General features: G+C 41.4%; 2 protein-coding genes across 5 annotated transcripts in view; one reads left to right on the top strand and one right to left on the bottom strand.

Annotated features, from left to right (window-relative positions):
- The window catches only part of Ctcf (CCCTC-binding factor), a 48,336-nt gene extending 25,846 nt beyond the window's left edge, over positions 1–22,490 (bottom strand). For 2 of the 4 annotated variants that reach the window (XM_032887940.1, XM_032887941.1), the window contains exons 1-2: positions 22,244–22,490; positions 15,223–15,339 (exon numbers count right to left, since the gene is read on the bottom strand). The gene's annotated coding sequence lies outside the window, so the exon portion shown is untranslated. The remainder of the gene's footprint in view (positions 1–15,222; positions 15,340–22,243) is intronic. The other 2 variants (XM_032887938.1, XM_032887939.1) reach the window with 1 other exon arrangement.
- Agrp (agouti related neuropeptide) overlaps positions 21,236–24,970 on the top strand; it is a 72,427-nt gene continuing 68,692 nt past the window's right edge. Inside the window, exon 1 of the mRNA XM_032887943.1 lies at positions 21,236–21,696. Within this exon, the coding sequence (XP_032743834.1) occupies positions 21,247–21,696 (450 nt within the window). The 5' untranslated portion in view covers positions 21,236–21,246. The remainder of the gene's footprint in view (positions 21,697–24,970) is intronic.

The raw sequence follows: 24,970 nt of genomic DNA, 5'->3' as shown, positions 1-24,970 counted from the left end.
ATTATACCACGTAGAAAAAAATATAAACGAACACAAATTAAAAACAATTGTGTACCAAGGAGTTGAGCCGACAGTACTCAATGAAAAGAACACATGATTTACAGTCCATGAACAACAGCTTCTAGAGAAATATCACATAAAAGGAAAAAGCAACCTACCTCTGCTTAGAAATCTCAGTGCATCTCTTTGAGCAGCATATTCCTTCCTCTAGCTTTCTCCAGAAGTGAATCCCTCCTCTGAATCAATAGCTAGCCCAACAGTCCCTGGCTTCTTTCCTTTACTCCCTGGAGGGAATACTCTCCTAGCTGCCCTGTCCCTTTTAACAGTTCTAATCCATCTCCTCCCTTTCTTGACTCCTGCTTTCATCTTGATTGCTTAAATCTCTCTTCTCTCCCACCACACCTTTCATTGGTGTTACTAAACCTCTTTTGTGGAATGATACTAGTAAAAAGGGGGCCTAGGACATTTATCTTCTTTCTTTCTGTAGCTGCTCCTTGTCATGGGTCTTTTCCCTGCGTCTCTGAGAGCGATCTGTTTCAGAGCCTAAAGGCCACTTTCTTCTCTCTTCTCTCTCTCTCTTCTCTCTTCCCTCTCTCTCTCTCTCTATATATATATATATATGTGTGTGTGTGTGTGTATATGCGCACACGCACGCGCATGCACACACACACATATATTACTTTCTCAATTCAAAGGCACTGGGTAAAGAAAGAAAGGCAGACTGTTGCCTTCAACATAAGGGAAAAATTATTTGGTTAAACAGTTCTACTCTGGGGGTTGCAGTATCACTATAAAATGATTAACATTGTTTCTTTGGCAATTAGGGTTTTGTTTTTCTTTTGTGGCAGTGCTTGGAATAGAATCCAGGGCCTTGTACCTATGAGAGGCTCTCTGCCCCTCTACGATTCCATAATAATCCCTATCACAATGGTATTCTCAGTCCAGATTCTTGTATCTTCTATCATCATGGTGGAAAAATGAAATAAAAAGAGGGGTTACTGATATGGCTTGGCCAGTAAAGTTCTTGCCCAGGCAAACAAAACCATGGGTTTGATCCCCAGTAACCATGAAAAGTATCATGGTATACAGCGTAATCCCAGTATAATATAGCTTAAAAAAAATTAAGGTCATATCATCATACCGAGCTGCATAGGACCTGTTTGAAAATAAAACAAGTTTTGAGACAGGGTTTCTCTATGTAATAGCCCTAGGTGTCCTGGAACTCTGTAGCAGAGATTTGTCTGTCTCTGCATCCAGAGCACTAGGATTAAAGACATGTGCCACCACATCCAGCTCAAACAATTTTTAAGGAAAAAAAAATTAGCAAATAAACCATCATTCCATCAACTTCTAGACAGAAGAGGAAGGAGGAACTTCATTTGGATTGAGCAAGTGAGATTTTAGACACTTGGGGGTGAAGGGTTAGAAGGAAAACTGGTTCAATTATTTTTCTGACCTTTGAGAGAGTGGATGCAAGGACATAACTCTAACAGAAGACACCTGAAATATCATGCTCTTATGTCATAACCTAACTATAGATCCCTCAGGCAGTCTACTAGATCAATCGCCTTTATCTTTCTCTTGGCAAAAAGAAAAATGAAAAAAAAAAAAAAAAAGAAATAAAGAAATCTCTATGCTGTCCAAATATCTCATCTTCAACCTCATTTCACTGTATAGTCTTTGTCAGGTACTTTCTGTATGCCTAACTCCACATCTGCTGTTTCTAATCCTTCTCTTCCACCTCTTAGTTCAGCAATTTGGTTTTTATTGCTTAGAATTCTACTGAATGGCTCTGAGACAAACAATGACTGTCAATGGGTAAATCCAAAAGGGACTTTTCTGTCCTTATCTGACTTGATCTTCCTGTGGAATTTAATATTCTACCCCAGGCTTTATCCCAGACTTAAGCCAGACCATCTAAAAGCTGGACATACATAGGCCACATAGTCCTATCCCCCACAAAACTGCTTTCACTGAGGATTTTGGCACCGTGCCCTTGGCTTATACCAAAGGAAACATGGATGAAATTTTATTTGCAATGAGTAGAATGCTTATATAGAAAAACTCCTATTCAAAAAAGTTTATTTTTTTTCTTTTGCCTTAAAGTATTTTTATTTTCTATATATGGGTATTTTGCCTGGGTGCATGTCTGTGCGCCATGTGCTGACAGAAGACAGAGAGTGATCTCCTGGAACTACAATTACAACTGTGAGCCACCTTGCAAGTGCTAGAAATCAAACCCAGGTCACTGTAAGTGCTCTTAACCAACCAGCCAAGGCAAGTACACTCTTTTTTTTAACCTCTTCTTTTATTTTATAAGCTATATAATAAACCTTGTTATGTTTTTTTTTTAAAATTGGTTACATTTTGATCAATTTGTTAATATGTGGTATTTGAACGAAAATGGCTCCCAAAGACTCATAGGGAATGGCATTATAGGAGTAGTTGTGGCCTTGTTGGACAAAGTATGTCACAGGGCTTTGAGAGTTCAGAAGTTCAAGTCAGGCCCAGTATCTTCTTTCTGCCTGCCAATCCAGATGTGTAACTCTCAGCTACTCCTCCACCACCATGTTTGCCTGCATGCTACCATGCTCCCTACCATGACAATGTACTAAACCTCTGAACCTGTCAGTCAGTCCCAATTAAATATTCTCCTAGATAATAAGAGTTGTATCTACTCACAGTAATAAAACCCTACTTTCTAATTTGTATTTTTTTTACTTTTAAACATATTAATACATTTGCTGTTTGTATTTTCTATATACATATCCCCAAATTCTTTATGTAACAAACTAAAATATAAATTTAAAATTGTATGTATATATATATATATATTTGATAAACAGAAGTTAGAGAAAAGGTATGCAGAAATTTAAATCATTTACAACAAACTTATCAGGAGGAGGAGGAGGAGGAGAGGAGGAGGAGGAGGAGGAGGTGGAGGAGGAGGAGGAGGAGGAGGAGGAGACCTCAAGCTGGGTATGATGACTCTTGCCAATATTGATTCAAGGCCAGCCCAGACAATAAGACCTGTCTCAAGAAACAGCCAGCTGGTGGTGGTGTACACCTTTTGATCCCAGCACTCAGGAGGTAGAAGCAGGTGAGTCTGAGCTCTGCCCAGTCTGGTCCATGACATCCAGATCTATACACACATACCCCTTGGCCCAACATGCATGCACATACACGACATACCCTGTCCCAGGAAAAGAAAAAGAAACAAACAATAGTATGAACTAAAAAAAACTGAAATACCTATTTCAAAGTCAACTCAGAGCTAGGAGTTGGTGACAAATGCAATAAAATCTCAGAAATCTTTACTTTAGCCTTAAGGCAGAATATTAGGAATCTGAGGGTGTACTTCCTGAGCTACAGAGAATTCAAGGGCACCCTGAGCTAAGTAAGAGCCAAATCTATAAGATAAAACAGTATATACTACACATACTCAAAGCACCAAGTTCCAACTCTAGCATCAGAAAAGGAAAAAAAAAAAAAAGACACAGATGAACAGCTTTTAAATCGGAGGACAAAGGCTATATAATACATACTTAGAAAACAAGGTCATGTTGGTGGTACACATCTTTAATTCCAGCACCAGGGAGGTAGGGGCAGGCAGTTTGATATGAGTTCCAGGCCAGCTTGGTCTACAAAGCCCAAGAGAGCCAAGGCTCTGTTATAGAGAAACACTAAAAAACCTAAAGGGAAATAGGGGTTCAAGGATACAGAAAATAGAGATTATCACCTTAAACAAAATAATCAAAGACTATCAGGGATATATAGCTCAGTTGGTAGAGTATAGTTGCCTAGCATGCACAAAGCCCTATGTTCAATTCTCAGCACTATATAAACTGGGAATGAAGTCAAGTACCTTCAATCCTAGCACTCCAAAGATGGAGGCAGGACAATCTGAAACACCAGGTCACCTTCATCTACTGTACAGGGAGTTTGAAGGAAGCTTGGACTATAGATCTTGTCCAAAAAATAAAAAATAAAAAGTATTTGTAACACCTATAACAATATATTAATCTTGTTACATAAAAACAAAGGAGCACTAACATTTTTATGTCAAGTAGAACTATAATGGCCAAAAAAAAAAAAAGCTGGGTAAAGAATACAAATATATTACTGGGAAAACCTCCAACAGTTTGCTCAAGTCAATACTCCTTCCAGAGGTACAGGCAAAGGACCAGGAGTTCAAAGACACCATAGGTTCTACCAGACATCCCCATCCCTGAAAAAAACCCCAACCAACCAAAACAACAACCCCCCACCCCCAATGATTGTAAAAGCAAAGGGCATAGCTCAGTGGCAGAAGGCTTGCTTAGCATCATGCCTGAGGCTCTGGGTCCCATCCTGTACATGAAATCAAACAAAACCCTCAAACAAATGGGAGCTATAGAAAAAAATATTTGGAACCTCATTAATAGTGGTGTGGCAGCACTGACTATAGATGTCCAACAGTTTGTCATACTGCAGTGAAACTAGTAACTGATAACATGAATAAAGAAAAGCATGCTCTAGTGAAATGCCACTATTAGCTGAGGGTTGCACATTTTCAAAACTGATGCAAATTGCCCAAGTATCTTTGATAAAGGTTCCCTTAATAGGTGGTCATGAACTTCTGATATAGAGTAAAAGGCATGTGCTGGGAGGGAGGGTACATGCCTTTAATCCCAGCATTTGGGAGGCAGAGGCAGGTGAATTTCTTAATTAGAGGCCAGCCTGATCTGCAGAGAGAACTCCAAGACAGACAGGGATACACAGAGAAACACTGTCTCAAAAAACAAAAGAGCAAAGAGATCAGATTAATTAATCACTAATAGAGGAAAAATATTGTGTTGTTTTTTTATTATTATTTTAATGTGTGTGAAACACACAACTCTTATAAGGACATCATTTAATTGGGGCTAGCTTATAAGTTCAAGGTTCAGTCCAGTATCATCAAGGCAGGGACATGGCAGCATCCAGGCAGGCATGGTGCAGGAGGAGCTGAGAGTTCTACATCTTCATCTGAAGGCTGGTAGTGGAAGACTGACTTCCAGGTAGCTAGGGTAAGGGTCTTAAACCCATGCGAACAGTGACACACCTACTTCAAGAAGGCCAGACCTTCTAATCCTGCCTGGGCTGAGCAAATACAAACCAACACAGCTAGTGAGATAGCTTTGCTCTGGCCAGCAGACATGACAACCTGAATTGAACACTAGACTCCCTAAGTAGAGATAACCAGTTCCTGCCAAGTTATCTGCTAACATGCCCATGCCACTGTAAATGTGCACTCACACATACATACACAAACAACTTTAAGCAAGGCCTAGAGTATAAGATACTATCTTCTTTGCCTCAGTTTCCATATCCTTTTTTGGATAATTTTCCAAAAAATAAATAATGGTATCTACTCCACAGATTTCTGTAAAGATTAATAAGAGAACCACTGTATGATAGCAGGTTTCTGGGACCTTAAAGGCCACCATCCAAGATGACAAAGCATTTTAGTAATTTGGTGAACAGTAGCTTTGGCATCCCTTTTTTGTTTGTATTGAGACAAGTTTTCTCTATATAACTCTGGCTGTCCTGAAACTTGCTTTGTAGATCCTGCCTCTGCCCCTCACACACTAGGTTAAATATGGGTCCTACCACCCTCAGCTTGTGCCTTAACTGCCTAAAATTCTAATAAAAAATCTTAAAGTCCCCCATGAAAATGACTTTTTTGGATAATTTTCCAAATTTCTATAAGAGTTAGTGACTGATCAAATACTGAAATGGGGGATTAAGAGTTCTTTAAAGGAACATGACTGACATGGTATTCATATACACATATACTCAGGTACATACATATATCAGAAAAAAAGTTTTGTTTTTGTAAGAAATCAAACTGGGAGGTGTAGTTGGGATCCTAGTATGTTTTATGCCCTGGGCTTGGTCTCTAGTACCACAAAAACAAAATAATAAAACAGGTTTGAGAAATAGCTTAGTAAGTAAAATGTTGGTCACACAAGTGTGAGAGCACAAGTCTAATTCACAGAACCTATCTAAAAAAGCTGGGTGGAAGTGTGGACCTATTATCTCTAAGTCCAGCAGGCCGGTGAACATACTTAAACTGGTGAGCTTAAAGTTCAGTGAGATCCTGGCTCAAAAAATAAATGACAAACTGAAAAAAACATTCAACATTGACCCCTGACCTCTACAAGCACCTGCACACATAGGTTCATATATGTACAAGAATGTGACACATAAAACAATAACTTTTGTGTTTGGTTTTTCTAGCTTGTAGATTGTGTTAGAAATACACTGCATCTTCCTAAAAATATTCATGATGGGTCGACACCTCTGTCTCCTGCGTGGGATACGTGTCGGCCCGGAGATCCCGTAATAGATCTCCGTAATAAACCTCGCCTTTGCTTATTACATCAAAAAAAAAAAAAAATTCATGATGAAGGAAGGAAGATAGCTGAGCACAATCCTTCAGACTGAGGCAAGAGGGTCACTAGAGTTCAAGAGTTTGGAGGTGGCCTGGACAACACAGGGCTCTCATCTTTTTTTTTTTTTTTTTTTTTTTTTGGTTCTTTTTTTTTCGGAGCTGGGGACTGAACCAGGGCCTTATGCTTCCTAGGCAAGCGCCTACCACTCGAGCTAAATCCCCAACCCCGCTCTCATCTTTTAAAAGACAAAGCTGAGTATGGTGATTCAGCCTATACTCAGGGGCTGAACCTGAAGATACTCAAGGGGCTGAGACAGGATCTTGAATTTGAAGCCAGATTGGGTTATACAGTAAGATTGTATCTATCAAATGCACATGTAATAAAAAAACATTCATAATGGTTGATGCTTACTGAATCAAGTTCAGACTCTCTGGCTGAGCTCCCAGCTCTGTACAGTTTGTTCCCATCCCTGCTATTCATCTAACCTCATCTTTGAGTATTCCCTGCTAGGCATCTTTACATCAGGGTCTGCTGCCTTGCTCTCTCCTAGCTCAAAACATCTCCTACATACAAATCTTTTCAACCTTGTCCAGAGCAGACTAACTTTGTTTTTGCTTTAACTGTAACATGATACGCTATGTCTGCATCTCCCTTCAACAAACTAGTTTTTAAAGACAGGAATTACATTTTGCTTCTGTATTCTCTAAAGCAATGGATATAAACCAATATTAGGTAAACAGCAGACCCACATATTAGTGTCACTGTCAAATGAAATATAAATGGCTTTTGTACAAGGGAAGATAGGAACACAAAACACTGATTATATGTTAAGTGAAAACCTAACAATATGAATTTATTTTCCTCATTGTAGTGTCATTTTCCTTCCTCCCTCCCATTTTTAGAGACAAAGACTCACTATCTGGCCCTTGGTCTTAGATTTCCTAAGCACATCAAGCTAGCACCATCAAATCTGCAATCTCATGCCCACACATTATTTTTGTACTATATACATTTTATAATGTAGTATATAAAATAATATAGTTAAGTATATTAAATTATTCCTAGAGGAAACTATCAAATAAACACTTCATATTCATCATTGCACCACTTAGTCATTGGGAGAAAGTTTTATTTTCAACAATCTGTTACTGACAGTAAGATAAAACTGGGTTTGGCTGGATGTGGTGGCATATTCCTTCAATCCCAGTGCTCCAGAAACAGGCATTGGATCAATACACATAGAGATGCTGAGAAAAAACAAAAATATGGGTTTTATGGTAGACGCCTACAGTTGCACATGAAAGGCAGAGAAAAGATTATTGCTGAAAATTTTGAGGTCATCCTGATCTACACAGTGTGTTCCAGACCAGCCAGGGATATGTAGTTATGTAGTGAGACCTTGACTCAAAACAGCAAATAAGGCCTGTGTGGTGATGCAAACACTGGAGTCCTAGACTATCACAGGCTACAAAGCTGGAAACCAACCTGAACTATACGAAACTCTAGCTCAAAAGTCCTATATGTAAGCATATATTATATCTGCTTGATAGTTATATAAGAAATTAATTTTCAGTATAAATTTACACTGTGAAGACTAAAAAAAAAAAAAATCCTACATGAACAAATATGAACTGGGAATATAGCGTGCCCTCCGACAAAGTGCCTGCGTAGCATGGACAGAATGGTTAACAAGACAATCTTCACAGATCTAGGAAACAAGGTAGGGTACTTAGCAATTACTTGTCACCAAAACCAGGTAGACCGATAAACAAAAAGTTGTGGTTTTGTTTATAAAATTGACTCCTGTTGACTGACTTAAGCTCCTTCTGCCTTAGCCTCTCAAGTAGCTCAGATTATAAACCTACAGTAGCAAACCAGGCATACTATATATACTATGCAGAACAACAACAACAACAACAACAAAGTAGCCCTGGGTTAGATGGCATACACCTTTAATTCCAGAGTTATGTGAATGAGTCTGAAGCCAGCTGGTCTATATAGCATATCCCAAGCCAAATGGAGCTGCCCAGTAAGACCCTATCTCAAAATGACGAAGGAGCCTTCAAGTAGTTCAATTAGTAGAGTACTTGGATCTGATATATATTAAACACTGGGTTTGAATCCCAGCACCACATAAATCATGCTAAGTGCCTACAACCTCAGCACTCAGAAGACAGGCAGAAAGATTGGAGCTCAAGGCCAGCCTGAGGCTACAAGAGAACCTATTTCAAAAAAAGGAAAGAAAAGGAGAGAATAGTAGCTCCATGATTTTACTGACTTTAAAAAAAAAAATTTAAAGCAACAATTATGAAAGTCTAACATGAAGGTCACCTGACAAAAGTCAGTATGAACCATAGATATCAACATTTAAGGCAGACTCTTTAATTGCAACTCACTATGTAAATCAGGCTAGTCTTGAGACTTTCAGAATCTTTCCTGCCCCTTGCCTCCTCACAAGCTTGTGTAACTCAGTTTAGTTTCCAGATTTTTTGTTTTGTTTTTAAGACAGTGCTTCTCTGTTTATCTTTGGCTGTCCTAAAACTCATCCTGTACATCAGGCTGGCCTCAAACTCACACAGATCCACCTGCCTCTGCCTCCTGAGTGCTGAAATTAAAAGTGTGCACTACCAACTCCAGCTTCCAAGTGTTTCTCTACAAAAGACCTTAACTGTATGTGTGTATGTCTGTGCATAAATCTGTGCCAGACCAGGTTTCTCTGTGTCGTCCTGGAACTCCCATCTGTATACCAGGCTGCTCTCTGCCTCCATGCCTGGCAATTTTTCTTTTCTTCCTTCCTTCCCTTCCTTTTTTAAGACATATTTTATTATGGCCAGACTACTTGTGAATCTTCCTCAGCCTCCAAAGAGTGTTAGGATTACAAGTGGGTGCCATCACATAAGCTTATGATTACATACATGAATATGTTTTTTAAAAAGGCTACCTGGGTTAGGATTACAAGTGTGATAGGGGTTGGGGATTTAGCTCAGTGGTAGAGCTTGCCTAGGAAGCGCAAGGCCCTGTTCGGTCCCCAGCTCGAAAAAAAAAAAACCAAAAAAAAAAAAAAAAAAAAAAAACAAGTGTGTGATATCAGGCCAGACAGACAAACATATGTTAAAAAAAAAAAGAAAAAGGGGGGAAAAAAAAAAAAAAAAAAAAAAAAAAAAAAGACTAGCCAGGTGTCACAAGCCTTTAATCCCAGGAGGCAGGGAATGTAAAGTTTGAGTTCAAGAATTACAAATTCTGGCTTTGGAGGGAGCCAATCTGGTCACACAGTGATTTTGATGTCAGCCTAGACTATGTGAGACTCTGTCTAAAGAAACTGCAAGAGGTGTTATGAGAGATAGTTCAATGGTTAAGAGCATATACTGCTTTTTCAGAGGACCCAAGTTTAGTTCTTAGCACTCAAAGCAGTATGTACAACCGCCTGAAACTCTAGCTCCAGGTCCAACAGTTCTGACCTCCGAATGTATTTATACTCATAAGCACATCCACACACCCCACACACTCACACATCCACATCCACCTCACCCCAACACCTTTTAATCAAAAAGATACCAGATGCTTTAAAAAAAAGATTAGTAGCTCCTTAGCAAGTTGAAAGAAGTGGGACAAAGGTTGCAAGTGAAGCAGAGAGAGCACAAACAGTAGTGGCATCATCCAACTGGTAACACTGTTCATACAAGCTTTCTACACAGGACTTAGTTCTTAGTCTCCTCACCTGACAGCAAGACAGGCAAAGAAAAAAAAAAAAAAAAAAAAGCAGCTAAATAATAGGATGAGTGCTGTGAAGAGAGGTAACGTGGCTGGAGAGATGGCTCAGCCATTAAAGGCTAAGCTCACAACCAAAAATATAAGATGGGTTAAGGTACTTCCTACCACTTTGGCAAAGAAGGCAACTTGTGTGGATAAAAAAAGAATTTCAAGAGCCAAGCATAGTGGCCCATGCCTCCCAGCACTTGGAGGCAGAAGTAATAGATCTCTGTGAGTCTAGTCTACAGTAAGTTACAGGACAGCCAGGGCGACATGGTGTGACCTGGTCTCAAAAACAAAACCAAAAAAAAGAACTTCAATAAGAGAATGACTAAAGCTATATAATGTCTCTCACACAAGACTTATCTGGTATGTATGAACATTTTGCCTGCACATATGTATGTGCACGTCGTGTGCCTAGAGGCCAGGGAGGCCAGAAGAAGGCATCAGATCTCTTAGAACTGCATTTACCTGCATTTGTAAGCTGCTCTGTGAATACTAGAAACAGAAATCCCATTTTCCACAAGTGCTTTCAACTGCTGAGCCTTCTCTTCAGCCCCATAATGTTCTACCCTCAACCTCATATTGGTAGTGGTTCTGGAGACTGAACCTAGGGCCCTAATCAAGTGCTTAACAGACACCTAGATTGTAAATAAAGCATGTGCTAGTCCCCTGGTTCATTCCCCAGTACCACAAAACCCAAAAGCCTCAAATGTATAATTGTGATCTGGTTTTAGAGCTCATTAGTGTCAACAGTATTAATGGAAGGCTGGGTCCCAAGCAACTTCTCTACAACCCAACTCTAGAGTAAAGCAACCTGATACCTTCCCTTTCCTTATTTTCCCAAGAGTGACCAGAGCCTCCTTTATCCCTAAGCAGCAGTTCAGACGCATTATCTCTGAACAGTCCTACAAGCTTTTGTCAGTTAGAACACTAAAAAAAGCTGAAATTGTGGTAAGCTTATCACTAATAATTACAAAAAAAGGAACGAAACACACACACACACACACACACACACAAAAACACACAATCTAGGGTTTATACAGAGCTAACAGATAACCTATACCTATTTTAGGGGGGGAGGGATGCAGCCAGGGGCAGTGGTTCTTAAAGCTTTTTTAAAAAAATATCAGAATCACCTGATGAACTTAAAAAATACATAGATCTCAGAGATTCTGATTCAGAAGACAGAGGATAGATAAAACCTTATTTCATAAGGTTCCCTGGTCACCAGGTATGACAACAGATCCTGTTTATAATTTAAGCACTTGGGGAGAAGACAAGTGATTTCAGACTATAATCATATCTCATATAGAATTTATGTTCCACAGTTTCAAAGTTACTGGCCTAAAATATAATACTTTAAATATAGGTTTCTATTTTTCTAATGTGATATTCCCCCCACTTTTTTTTTCTTTTTTTCGGAGCTGGGGACCGAACCCAGGGCCTTGCGCATGCTAGGCAAGTGCTCTACCACTGAGCTAAATCCCCAACCCCATGTTCCCCCCACTTTTCAGACAAGACTTAACACTGGCCTCAAACTCACTGATGGAGTCCTCCATCTCTGGAGTGCTAGGAATGCAAGTATGAGCTATAATATCTGGCTTGTATATTTTTAGATAAAAATCTGCAAAGCTGCTAGGTGTGGTGGTGCATGACTTTAATTCTAGCATAAGGAGGCAGAGGCAGGAGGATCTCAGAGTTCAAGGATTACACAGAGAGACCCTGTCTCAAAAAGACAAAAAACCTACAAAGTCATCTCGAATTAGTTATATCTCACAGAAGAAGGCTTCAAGTTTCACCTCTATCCTTGGGCACCAGCGACATACTGAAAGATAACTTTCTTAGGAGGGAAGAACAAGCTTCAGGGTTGTGAGGCATCTCGGTATGTCACTAACCTATACTACCACACAAACACTACTTGATAGAACCACCCCCATTTCTATTTAGCTGGAGGTAGGGGGTGGGGAGAGGTCCTATAAGGTTAACTTTAAGTCAGAAATCTCACAGCTTATATTCAACAACAAATGTCTATACCACATAGCATAATGGTAAGAATAAATAGCAACATAATGCTCTTAACACAGATTAAGACTAGTTGGGAACAACTCCCAACATTCTCAGTGAATATAATAGTATCATAGAATACAATATGGATAATAAAAGAAATATTTAACAGAAAAAAATCTGAAAAGCAAAATTACATATATATCACATACTACTCATTGAAATTTAAATAACAAAGAAATATTAGGTTTCTAAAACAACTTGTCAAACAGGACACTTCTTAGAAATACAGTGTTCTGTTTAGGAGCACCAGTTTCTTTGTACTGTACAGAGACTAACAATGGACACCCAATTAGTGAACCTTGACCCTAAAAGTAGCAGTCAATGGTATATATATCTATGGAGAATATAACACATAAAAATGAAAATCCAAGGATCTAGCCAGCTAAATCAAAGAATGTGTATACAAAAATGATGTTAGAATTGGAGTTATAGCTGAGTGCGAGGAATCTAATCCTGGTCCTCTGCCAAGAGCAGCAAGCACTAAGACATCTATCTCTCCAGCTCCATGACACTTCCCCCCAGCACTGGTAACTGAACCTGCTTTACAGTAACAGGAAAGGTTTCTAACACTATGCTATATATCCTCGACCCTCAAAATTCAGTATAAACTGTTAATTAAAGGAGTATGCTGGGCCTGATAAGATGGCTCAGGGGGTAAAAGCACTTGCAACCAAATCTGATGGTCTGCATTTGGTCCCTAGAATTTACCTGGTGGAGAGAACTGACTCCTCCAAGTTGTCCTCTGACCTCCAATAAGCAAAAGAACACAACAAACATAACAAACATGTATGTGTACACGTACACGTGTACACACACACACACACACACACACACACACACACACGAGCCAGGCCTGGTGATATATGCCTGGAATTCTAGCACATGGGAGGCTGGAACAGAATTATCACTCATTTCGGCCTCAAAGTCTAGGCTATCTGACAGTCAGAGCTGTCTCAACAAGCCAGCCACCAAGCATTAGCAACAAAAACATCACTTCTCTGAAATGTCTCCACCATGATGCCCATAAATAACACTTTCCATTCTAGGCATTCAGACATCATTTTGTTGAAGAAAGACCTTACTTTTCAAGACAATATTGCATTCTGCTTCAAATATGGTGATTTATTTAAATAAATTTTTTTTTTGTTTTGTTTTCGACCAAGGTCTCACTAAGCAGCCTTGGCTGGCCTAAAACTCAGAGATCTGCCTCCCTCTGTCTTCCCAGCTCTAGGATTAAAGGTATGTATGTACCACTACACCTAGCAAATGTAACAATTTTTAAAAGTTACTTCTAGCTAAATCATTTAAGTCACTACACCCTAAATAAGGAAAATGGTCAATTTTATGCTTGGCTTCAAGTGCTGTGAAATTGTAACACCTCGTACCCTGAAGGCATTCATATCCAAATTTGAAAAATAGGGACCAAATACAAGTAGGTCAACTAATAACACTTAAAAATGAGCAGCACGTTCCTATTCCATTCTCCAAATTAGTAAAGTTCACGATTTCTCAGCAGTTCTCAAGTCACTGTTGTTCCCTTCAGTAGCTTGTGAGCAAGGGATCAGTACCAGCACTCCTATAAAAACCCACAGGGTGTAATTTATGAAGAACACTGCTATACAAACCTTGCTCTTCTTATGTGTAAAACAGGCTTGCAGGACAGAGCTTTCATTCCTAGTCCCTTCTCTCTGTTCTAGACAAAGTTTATAAGAAAAACTCTAGCCATGTGGCAGCGGCGCACGCCTTTAATCCCAGCAACCAGTAGGCGGAAGCAGGTGGATCTCTTAGTTCGAAGCCACAAAGCCAGACTGGGCTACAAAGTGAGTTCCAGGACAGCAAGTGTTAAACACCAAGAAACTCTGTCTTAAACTTGAAAAACCAAAAAGCAAAACGACAAAAGGGAAAAAAAAAGTTCTAGTAACCACTTAAATAGACTTGTGACATACATATTAGCATTTGAAGTTTCCATCTCTACTGTGGGTGAGATGGCACAGTGGGTAAAGGCACTTTGCCACCAAGCTTGATGACCTGAACTCAATTCCTGAAAAACATATAGTGAGAGAGAATGATTCCCAAACTTGTTCTCTATGCTCCACACATGCAGCATGCCCCCACTGATACACAACAAACAAATGTGTTTTTTTTAAATGAACTTCAAAGTCTAAATTCCTTTTTCTTTTACAGAAATATAATTATTTGTGTAATCCCAAGGGTTAAAAAAAGACGTGCTTTTGTTAGCATGAAAAGAGGTAATCTTATATCAGATCCTACTTAGTTAGTTAAATCTCAAAGCAGAACAGATCCTCAATGGAGAAGATCCTTGAGATATGATATATGATACATTATCTAACAGCAAAGAGTACAGGTTGGCAATCATTGATGACTATCATAATATAACATAAAGGAAACATGGGCTAGTTAGACTAACTTCGATTAAGAAAGAAAAATTTTTAGCCCAGATACTAGGTATTCCAAGAAAAAAAAGTCGTATTATAAAATTATAAAACTATAAACTGTCATTCACCATTTTACATTGTCCAACCCCCCAAAGGTCAAAACATAGAACCCAAAAGGTTTCTACAGAAAGACATCATATCTGCTTTGTCAACCAACTAGTATATGGTACTAACAGTTTCATACCCACAATCTCATAATATAGAGACTGTTCTTGTATACTCTGAATTATCCAATGTGCTACATCTCCTATGCTCGAAACTATCCAGAAAATTCTCTACACCTACGAGGTGACATTACATCATACTCTTCCCCTCCCCTCCCCACCCCACCACGAGTCCTGGAGAGTAAACTTAGGTTCCTGAGTGCTGGCAGGGATTAGAGACATAGGCCACCATGCCTATTTTCTAACTGTATTTTTCCAAGGGTGGCTTCAACTTCTGATTCTCCCATGTAAGGGAGAACCATAGGCCTGTGCCACTGGGCCCAGCTAGTCTCTTTTTAAAGAGCAAACAATGGAATAGGCATTTACCTCTCCGTGGCTGCAAAATCAGTTTGAGGAAGGACAACAGAACCCAGATCTCCGGTCCCTAGCTTCAAGTCTGCCTGCTAGTGCATCGTGTTCTTTGGTTCTAGATTTGTGGTCATTCTAAAAGAAAAACAGAAAATCATTTAATGAAAACAGCAAATTCACATAAATACACCATACAGCATAAAAAAAGAGCAAACTGGGGGTTCAGGATTTAGCTCAGTGGTAGAGTGCTTGCCTAGGAAGCACAAAGCCCTGGGTTCGGTCCCCAGCCCCGAAAAAAAAAACCAAAAAAAAAAAAAAAAAAAAAGAGCAAACTGTAAGATTACTATGAGTGGGAGGAAAAAACCAATAGACTAGCTAGTTGTGGTAATGAAGGCCTACAATGTCAGCACCTGGGAAGCAAAGCAGGAGAACTGCCAACAGTCCAAAGCCAACCTGGGCTACAAACCAAGATCCTTTCTCAAAAATGACAAAAGCCCACCATCAAACAATAAACTGCTACTATACTGACTAACTCTTCTATGAATGTCTGTCATGCCAACAATACAACACTCATGTACTTTTCAGCCATTCACGGAATATCTAGATTTAAAGGATTTGTGATTGTTAAAACAGTACTCTTATAATCATGGCATATATACTCAAAACTACCAAAAATTCCTATAGTTGAAATAACAATCTTTTAGCAGTTTGTTTCCTTATCTTCAATAAATAGTGAGTAGTGTTACTGATGAAGTTAGTTTGCACCACAAACTAGTAAGCTTATTAACAAATGAGACAGGAAGCTCTGGCTGAACTTTGAAAATCCTTGATACACAATAATCAAATACTTGTTTCAGTGAAATAATGAATGCATTATTTTTCCTCCCTAAATTACCAATAAGCTGCCATGTTTCAAGTAATGGTGGAATGAAATCTATCTCTACTTAAAAAGAGAGAGAGAGGGAGAGAGCCAGGTCTAATGACCCAATATCTTTTAATCCCAGTTCTCCAGACCCGAGAGTCAAAGGCAGAAAGATCACTCCAAATTTGAGGCCAGCCTCATCTACACAACAAATTCCACGACTGTCTGGCTTCTTAAGAAAGACCGGGGGTGGGGGGTGGGAGGGTGGGGGTGGGAAGGGGCAGGCAGACAGAGACAGACAGAGAGACAGAATCCCCCAAGTGAAATATTCTTTAAGAGTATTTGTTCAAAGACGGTGGTATATACTCACAGTCTCAGCACTTGCAAGACAGAAGTGGAATTATGAGTTTGGAGACTATCTAAAAAAACAACAAAAAGGGAAAAGAGGGCTGGAGGAATGGCTCAGCAGTAAAGAGCACTCGCTACTCTTGCAGAGGACCCAGGTTCAGGTCCCAATACCTACATGGTGGCTTATAATTACAATTGTCTGTAAATCCAGTTCCAGGGACTCTGATCCCCTCTGACCTTCATCGGTACCAAGTATGCATGTGGAATATATAAATACATCAGGCAAAAATTTTCATACCCAAAAAGTTTAAAAAATTCTTTTAACAAAGAATTTTTAAAAATGATATATAAGGTACAACAACAACAAGAAACCCATCTCATAATTTAACTAGCTCAATAAAACTGATATAATACCTTTAAAACTCAAGATAATGGACTGAGGAGATGGCTTAGCAGTTAAGAACACTGGCTGCTCTTCCAAAGGACCTGGGTTTAATTCCCAGCACCCACATGTCAGCTCAAAAATGTAACTCCAGTTCTAATGGATATGATACCCTCACACAGACATACATGCAGTCAAAACACCAATGTACATAAAATAAAAATAAATTAAAAAAAAAAAAAAAACAACCAAGCAAAACCCCTTCAAGATAAAAAGATGGCATGGCTCTTTTGTTGGGACTATAGTTTAACATAAACTTATTCTTGTCTTAAAAAATAATTTCGGGGTTGGGGATTTAGCTCAGTGGTAGAGCACTTGCCTAGCAAGCGCAAGGCCCTGGGTTCGGTCCCCAGCTCCGGAAAAAAAAAAAAATAAATAAATAAATTTCATATTGAAGTCCATATCACCAAGGGGAACAGTATTTACATCCCTGAAAAAAAACCTTATTATTCCAGAATAAAGATCAAGTATATGAAAAATACCACTCCTGAGGTATATGCTAATAATCTATGTAATGCTCCAAACTTTACATTCAAATACTAAACCACTGAAAAAAACACACAAAAATATTGGCCAGAAGGATCAGATGATAGTGACTAGAAAGTCTGTATGGTATTTCCCCCCTAAACCTGTAGGGTAATATAAGTTTTTAATTTCAATACTTGAGAGACAAAGGTAGGACCAAGGCTTTGAATTTCTAGGCCAACCAGGACATTTCACAACCTGTCTCATAACTAGCTTTTTTTAAAAGGATTAAAAAATAAAAATAAGAGATGTTTTTATTTTATGCATGAGTGTTTTGCCTACATGTACATAAGTACACGGAGGCCAGAAGTCAGGATAGTGAATATCCCCCAAACAGGCATTAAGAGATAGTTGTGAGCCAACCACCATGTAGATGGAACAGAAACTGGATCCCTGCTTCTGTTAGAAAGTGTTCTTAACTACTGACCATTTCTCCAATCTCAGAAGGGTTCTTTTTGTTGTTTTGTTTTAGTATTTAAGACAGGAATCATTACATAGGCTAGGATGGTCTCAAACTCATGATCCTCCTGCCTCAGCCTCCTGAGTACTAAAATTACAGGCTTGTACCACCATGCTTGGCTTTAAGTGTTTTTGAAAATAAATGGGATATGACAAACCTACATATTTGAGAGCAGCTCCCTGCAACATTATAACTATTGTTCTTCCTAAACCTGGAAACTCTGAAGTTATTTAAAGGATCTATTTTTATCAATAGTTTGAAGCCATCTAGAGCCAAGACATATAAATAGGATATAAAGATGACCAAGTCAGAGTTCCTACATTTGGGGGGGGGAGGGAAGAGTGGGGATGCCTTGCAGATGATGATGTGGGATGGTTGTAACACTAGCAGCATCCCTAAGAGGAAAAAAAAAGGCTCAAATGAAACTTTCTGCCAGTTAAGTACAACTGTTCAAGATTCTGTCACAAGACTCCTCCCTACAGCATTAGTCAGCCACATGTAGACTCTGCCAAGGAACTCCCAAGCCACTTATTAGTCCCAGTTGGGTTCCTTTAGTTCTGAATATCCTCTTTAAAAATCCTAAAACTCTCTAGAACACATCTTAAAGTTAACTTTTGTATCTCTTAAATTTTCTTAGAAGGTTGGAGAAACTCCTAAGAATTTTTCAACTACTCTTAAATAATCAGGATTTTCTTATGTGTGCAGACATTCATGTAACTGTGTCACATTATTGATTTAAGTAAGTTAAATCCTTGGGCTGGGCAAAATGACTCTGTCAGTAGAATCTATTTCCAGGAAAGCCTAATGACCTGAATTCAGAATCCAAGTAAAACCCCAGGGTTTTAATCCCAACACTCAAGAGGCAGAAGTAGACAGATCAAGTGGTGTGAGGCCAACCTGGTCTATATAGTTCCAGGACAAACAGGGCTATGGAGGGGTTGTTTTGCTTTTTGGGTTTTTGGTTGTTTTTAAAAAAAGGAAAGAAAAGTATGTGGGGTTAGGGTCTCCAAGAAGTCAGGTGTGATAATGGCCCAAGACTTCAATTTTAGCCCATGGAAGGCAAGGGCAGGAAGATCTGTTCAGCAACAACCTAGTCCGAATAATATGTTCTAGACCAACCAGGGCTCCAAAAAGGAAAATGGACTTCTGGTGTTGTCACACACACACACACACACACACACACACACACACACACACACACACACACACACACCCCTGCCTGCACTCCACACACAAAGGCCACTGGACAGAGTGGCTCATGTCTTTAATCATGATCAGAAGCAGGTGGATCTGAGTAGGGAATCTAGCCTGTTCTACACAGTCAGTTCCTGGTTAGCCAGAGTTATACAGTGAGACACTATCTCAAAATAAAAACAACAACAAAAACTTAAAAACCTTTTTTATTTTTTTGGTTTCGAGACAGGATCTAAGTAGTGCAGATTGATCTTAAACTCAGCCTGCCTCTGACTTTCAAGAGCTGGGATTAAAGATACATGACACTATATCAACCAATTCACCCCAATTTATTTTTCTTATATATTTAGTTGTTTCCTTCCCACTTAAAAAATCATAACAAAATAATAGATTTCATGACACTTCCAAAGGAATCATTGTACTTTGCTAATATTTGCTATTTGTTCCAGTAATATTGGAGACTAAATTTAGCCACTCACTCCTGACCAGTCTAACTTTCTTTTTTTTTTTTTTTTTTTTTTTTTCGGAGCTGGGGACCAGACCAGGGCCTTAGACGGGCACTGAGCAAGTGCTCTACCTGAGCTAAATCCCTAACCCCCAGTCCTAACTTTAAATGTGTTTGGATTCAAGCTTGTAATCCCAGGTATTTGGGAATTAGGATTGAAAATGGGAGGCTACATAGTAACTTCAAGGCCAACCTAGACAACTTAATGAGACTTTACCTCAAAACTAGAAAGGGGCTAAGGAAATAGCTCAGAGGTAGACAGCACTTGCCTAGCTTACCCAGGGCCCTGAGATCAAACCCAATACTACAAAAACAAATCCCAACCACACTTAATCTGCTAAGGCAGTCTCATGTAGCAAAGGGTTTCCTTATACTTGATACAAAGCTAAGGATAACCTTGAACTCCCATCTTCCTGCTTCTACTTCTGAAGTACGGTATTCGCTACCACTGGGAACTTGTGCAGCTTCTTTTAATAAACAAAATATGGCACTTCTGAAACACAAACTTGACATTAAAACTCTAAAAAATAAATGTCATAGTTTAGCCTAATATATTTAAAAACATAGTTCTATTAAGGCTGGCACTCTAACTACATTACTACATTTAGCACAATTTTATTGTGAGGGAGGGTGAGGAAGAACATTCTGGAGAATTAAAAAAGGTCTGAGGTGCTGCTGAATGACTAGGAATATAGCTCAAAGGCAGAACACTTGCATAGCATGCACAAACATCACAAAAACAAAGTTTCATAGGATTTCAATGTGGCTAGTGTGGCCTAACTAGCCAGAGAATCCTAGGTTCATTTGAGGGAGGGCATCAAGGCTGGGGAGTGTTGAAAGAATTGCATACAACGTGGGTTGCCAGGATCTACAAACTGAAATCACACAGTGAACAACACAATCTTTCAATCAAGAAGATTGAAGCAAACCGTTGGAGTACATCTTTAACCACAGCACGAGAAAGAAGACAGAAGCAGGTGAATCTGAGTTCGAGGCCATCGTAGTCTACAGAGTTCCAAAATAGCCAGAGCTACACAGAGGAAGTGTGTGAGAGTGTGTGTGTGTGTGTGTGTGTGTGTGTGTGTGTGTTGTGTTAAAGTGCCTCATTATCTTTTCTTTCTGAAAAGTGTCAGCCTAGACTTTCTTTCCTCAAGAACCTAAGTCACACATCAGTGGCTAATTGGTCATAAAATGAGTGGGCATGAAAAGGTTACTCCAGCAATTTATCAAAGGAAGCTTTTAAATGCAAAAGACTTAAAGCCAGGATAAATACCCTGTTTAATTTCTTTTCCTGTCTACGGACGCCTTGGAATTTTAGCTTTCTAAACTCCAAAGTATTAAGCCTCTTTGCTAATGTTTACCTAATGCTAAACTCAATACAGGAAGTCAGATACTAAAGAGTAGTTACATTAGGCACAGATATTTATAAACCATCTGCTGCAAGTGACCCAGGATTCAATTACAACATCAACCCTCACATTTCATCGAACAGTCAAATTACCAGTCTAGTAGTCAAGAATAAGTTCATTCTACCCTATTGGCGCATTAGATCAGTTTGCACAATCCTAGAGGGGTTGAACTGTCTTAGCCTAGCCCTAGAGCATCAGGTCCTAAGAGGAGTATGAAGTTAGCGTACGGACATTTTAAATAAAAGGCAAACTCCAGCGTCGCCTGTACAATCGCAACCAGTCCATGCTCCCGAATTTATGAGTTTATCACATCACTTGAGAATGAAATTAAGTTTCAGTCCCTTTGAGATCTTTGAACGCACAAAGTCTGACTGCTCTCTTTTCAAGGGGCTGAAGAGTGCGAACACAGCTGGAGAAAAATTACTTGGTGTAGAAATTGTCTTTTCCGCGCACCATTGGGGGCCGCACCGGCCGGGTCCCGTGCGCTGCCCTGGCGTGAGTTTGGGGGCGCAGCGGGGCCCGGCGGGGGCGGCGAGCGCGCGTTCCCCCGCCCGCTCCGCGTCGAGGCGCGAGCAGCTCAGCCAGCCTTGCAGAGGGAGCTCTCGGCAGCTCAGGGGTCCCTCTGCTCCCAGCCACAGCAGCGCCGCCTGCGACACTCGGCGGCGACGGAGACCGGCAGCAGCGATGATCGGGCTACGAGAAACTAGAGAGCACCCCAACTGCTGGAAAAGCACGCAGGGCGACCGGGTAGGTTCCGGGACCGGGTGGACTTGAAGATGGGCAGTCCGAGGTGCGTAGGTCGGGACCCGACACCCACACGGTTCCGGGACCTGGCTAAGCGGCCGGCAGAGGGTCCAGAACCCCTAGGCGAAGCAAGCGCGGCAACCGTGCTTCAGAAGTCCAGCCTCGTTAGGGGTACCCGTCGCGGGAGGGGCGGAGGGCAGAGGGCGGGCCGTGGCCCAAAGATCAGCCGGGCCAAAAGCCGGCCTCGAGGGTAGAGACAAAGGAAGGAAAATGGAGTCGCCGAGCGCGCAGGCCTCTGTCGACACCGCCGCCAGAGGCCTACCATGTTGGGAGGAGGGAAGCTAGCGGGCGGGCGTGGAGGGGGTTGGCCAGGCCCTGGCGGCGGCGCCGGGCAATGGCGGCGGCCGCGCCGCAGCAGGGACGGTAGAGGGAGACAAACACCCCCCGGCGGCGGCGCTGGCGCCGGGCTGCAGCCAGCGCCGACCGGAGCGGCCCCATCGTGACACCTAGAGGCGGCCCGCGAAACCTCCTCCACCCCGGGCCCCCTTACCTTCGCGCCACACCCCCCGCGGCGCCCGCTCCGCCGCCGCTCCACCGCTCCGGCCACCTGGCGTCCCCGGCCAGCTCCGCGTGCCTGCACTGGCTACTGCTGTCGCCGCTGCCGCCAAAGAAGCAGCTCCGCGCACGGTTTAATCGCTCCACAGGCTCGGACACAAAATGGCGGCGGCGCGGTGCAGTGCGCCTGCGTCGGCGCTGCCGGGGCCGCGGGTGCTGATAAGGGAAGAGACGGGTGGGGGGGCCGGCCGGCGGCGAGTTGAGGGCGGGGGAGGAAAGGTGAGGGGAGGGGTTGGCGCAGGGCAGCATGGGAGGCGGCCCCGGGCGCCAACTTTCAAAAGCAGGCGCGATGGCGTCACGAGATGCGCCGCGAGTCGCGTCGTCACGCCGCACGCGCCCTTCCGCGCCCTCACCCGGTCGCGCGTGGGCTTTGCTGGCGCGGAGGCGTCCTGGTTCCCGTTGGGTGGGGCTTCCTGGGCGGAGGCTTGAGGCTTCTGGGCAATCGGATCTCCGCCTAGTTGCCCTGATTCCTTAGCTCTGTCTTTCCTTCAAAGCTGTGAAGGGCGGGAGGACTACGGTTAGCTGAAGTGAGCGCGCGGGGCTGGGCCGTGGGGTCGAGGAAGCGCCAAGTTTCGGCCCTGGCCAGTCTCCGCCCCAGCTCGGTCCAACCCCGGGGTAGTTCTGCACCCTGTCCCGCCGGCGAGTAAAACCCAGTGAGTTCCCGCACTCTCTCACTTCTCCACTTGTCCAGTGCTCAAGATCGACTGCTAGGGGCTTTGCCCAAGGGTTTTGGTAATCTTCCTCCCAAGAAAAGAGCCTTATAAAACCGGATGTGAAATTAAGAGAGCTAGGACAGAGTCACCTCAGTCCGGAGACAGAGCAGACCACAGCAGTCGTCTTTAGCTGTATTTGTCACTGTGGACGTCTATGTTTTTAAGACGGTTATTTCTATTTCGGTTCCCAGTCGGTGGTCCTTAATCTCTTCCCTCTCTTGGGAAGACCCTATTGCCAGGTGTTTTAATGATTTCCTCTCCCGCCATGGCCTTGGAATGTGACTCTGGACTGTAATCCCAATTCTCTTGCTTTAGCTGTTGGATAACAAATGCACCTAGCAGCAAGGGAGCTTAGCTTCTTCTGCTCTATTCATATCTGTCTATGTTGTGTTGTAGGAACGCTGGCCCATTATCAACAGATATTGTTTATTCCCTCAAAAGAAGTAGAAAGTTGGGTAGTAACCCAGAAGTATGTAAAATCCAAATGTTCAAATGTCAGCAACCAATGCCGATGTATTTAAACATCTTGAGCCCATTCAACCACTTTTGAGCTTTCAGATTATGACTTAACTTAAAGGAAAGATAGAAGAGAAATTCCAAGATTAGAGGATAATAGAGAAGGAAGTGAACAGAAAATCAAGTCTAGAGTGTAGAATCCAAGCCCAGAAGTAAGTCGAGGCAGGAAGAGAGGTTTCTGTTTTCAGGTGCTGAGACAGAGTTCTGGTACAGTTGAGCCAGAGGCTTAGCTATTGAGTTCGTTACCTCGGAAATAACTGGAAGATATTGTGGTGACTTTAACTTGACTCATATGGACTAACTGAAGATGTTAACCTGAGTAGAATGGGTTAAAAAGTAAACAGGAGAGTAAGGAAATGAGACAGTACGTGAAGACAACTTGAGTTTTGCTGTGGGTGGAGCAGACATTTGGGGTATGTGCAGAAGGATGTGAGGTCAGGGAGGAGTTTTGTTTCCCTTTTGGTGGTAAGAATCCAACCCAGGGCCATTCACAGGGCAAGTGCTCTGCCACTGAGTTTCATCTCAGTTCAGTGGGGGATGTTTTAAAAAGTGGTAGAGATCAGGTGGAGATGGCTCACACATTTAATCCCGATACTTGGGAGGTAGAGGCAGAAAGATCACTTTGAGTTCAAGGCCAGCCTGCTCTACAGAGGTAGTTACATAACAGCCAGTGCTACACAGAGAAACCCGTCACAAAAAAACAAACTTACTAACTTGCTAAAAGAGATGGTATTAATCCCAAGCATTTTAATTAATCCCTATATCAGAGGTGATGTAGAGAAAGGAATGCTTGCTTGACCTCAAAGGACTGAAGTCAATGAGAGGATATATGGAGAAATGATCTTGGAAAGGAAGGTCCCATTGATTATAAGGCTAACAAAGGGGAAGGGGTGTGCAAATTTAGGAAGGAGGAAACCTAAGATCTTAGTAGAACAGCCCTGCTGGGATATGGTGCCCATTTGAGGCTTGTGATCATGAGTTAAACCAGATGACCCAGTATGTGCTTTTTCTCCAGTACCGTTCAGCTTTTAAAAATGGTTGTATTTTTTTTTTAATTTATCTATATGGGTGTTTTGCCTTCATGTATGTGTCTGTGTACCATGTGTATGAAGTGCCCATGGAGGCCAGAAGAGAGGAGGTGCATCCCCTGGAACTGGAGTTAACAGAATGTGATATTCCAACATGTGGGTGCTAAACCTAGGTCATTTGGAAGAGCAGCCAGTGCTGCTAACCGTTAGACCACTTTTTTAACCTGCATTCAGCTTCTTGAATACAAACATTAAAAAAAGGGATACTTTGGTTTCTCAATATCTGGACACCAATTTTTTCACTCTTTGCCCTATGTAAAATACTGTTTTTTAAATGTGTGAAATATTTGAAATTTTTACACACATCTCTTTTTTTTTTCCCTAGGAACTAAATTATTACATTTA

The sequence above is a fragment of the Rattus rattus genome, chromosome 17 (assembly GCF_011064425.1).
Source record: "Rattus rattus isolate New Zealand chromosome 17, Rrattus_CSIRO_v1, whole genome shotgun sequence".
Lineage (NCBI taxonomy): Eukaryota > Metazoa > Chordata > Mammalia > Rodentia > Muridae > Rattus > Rattus rattus.
Note: the sequence above shows the minus strand (reverse complement) of the source record. Positions and strands in the feature narration are given on the sequence as shown.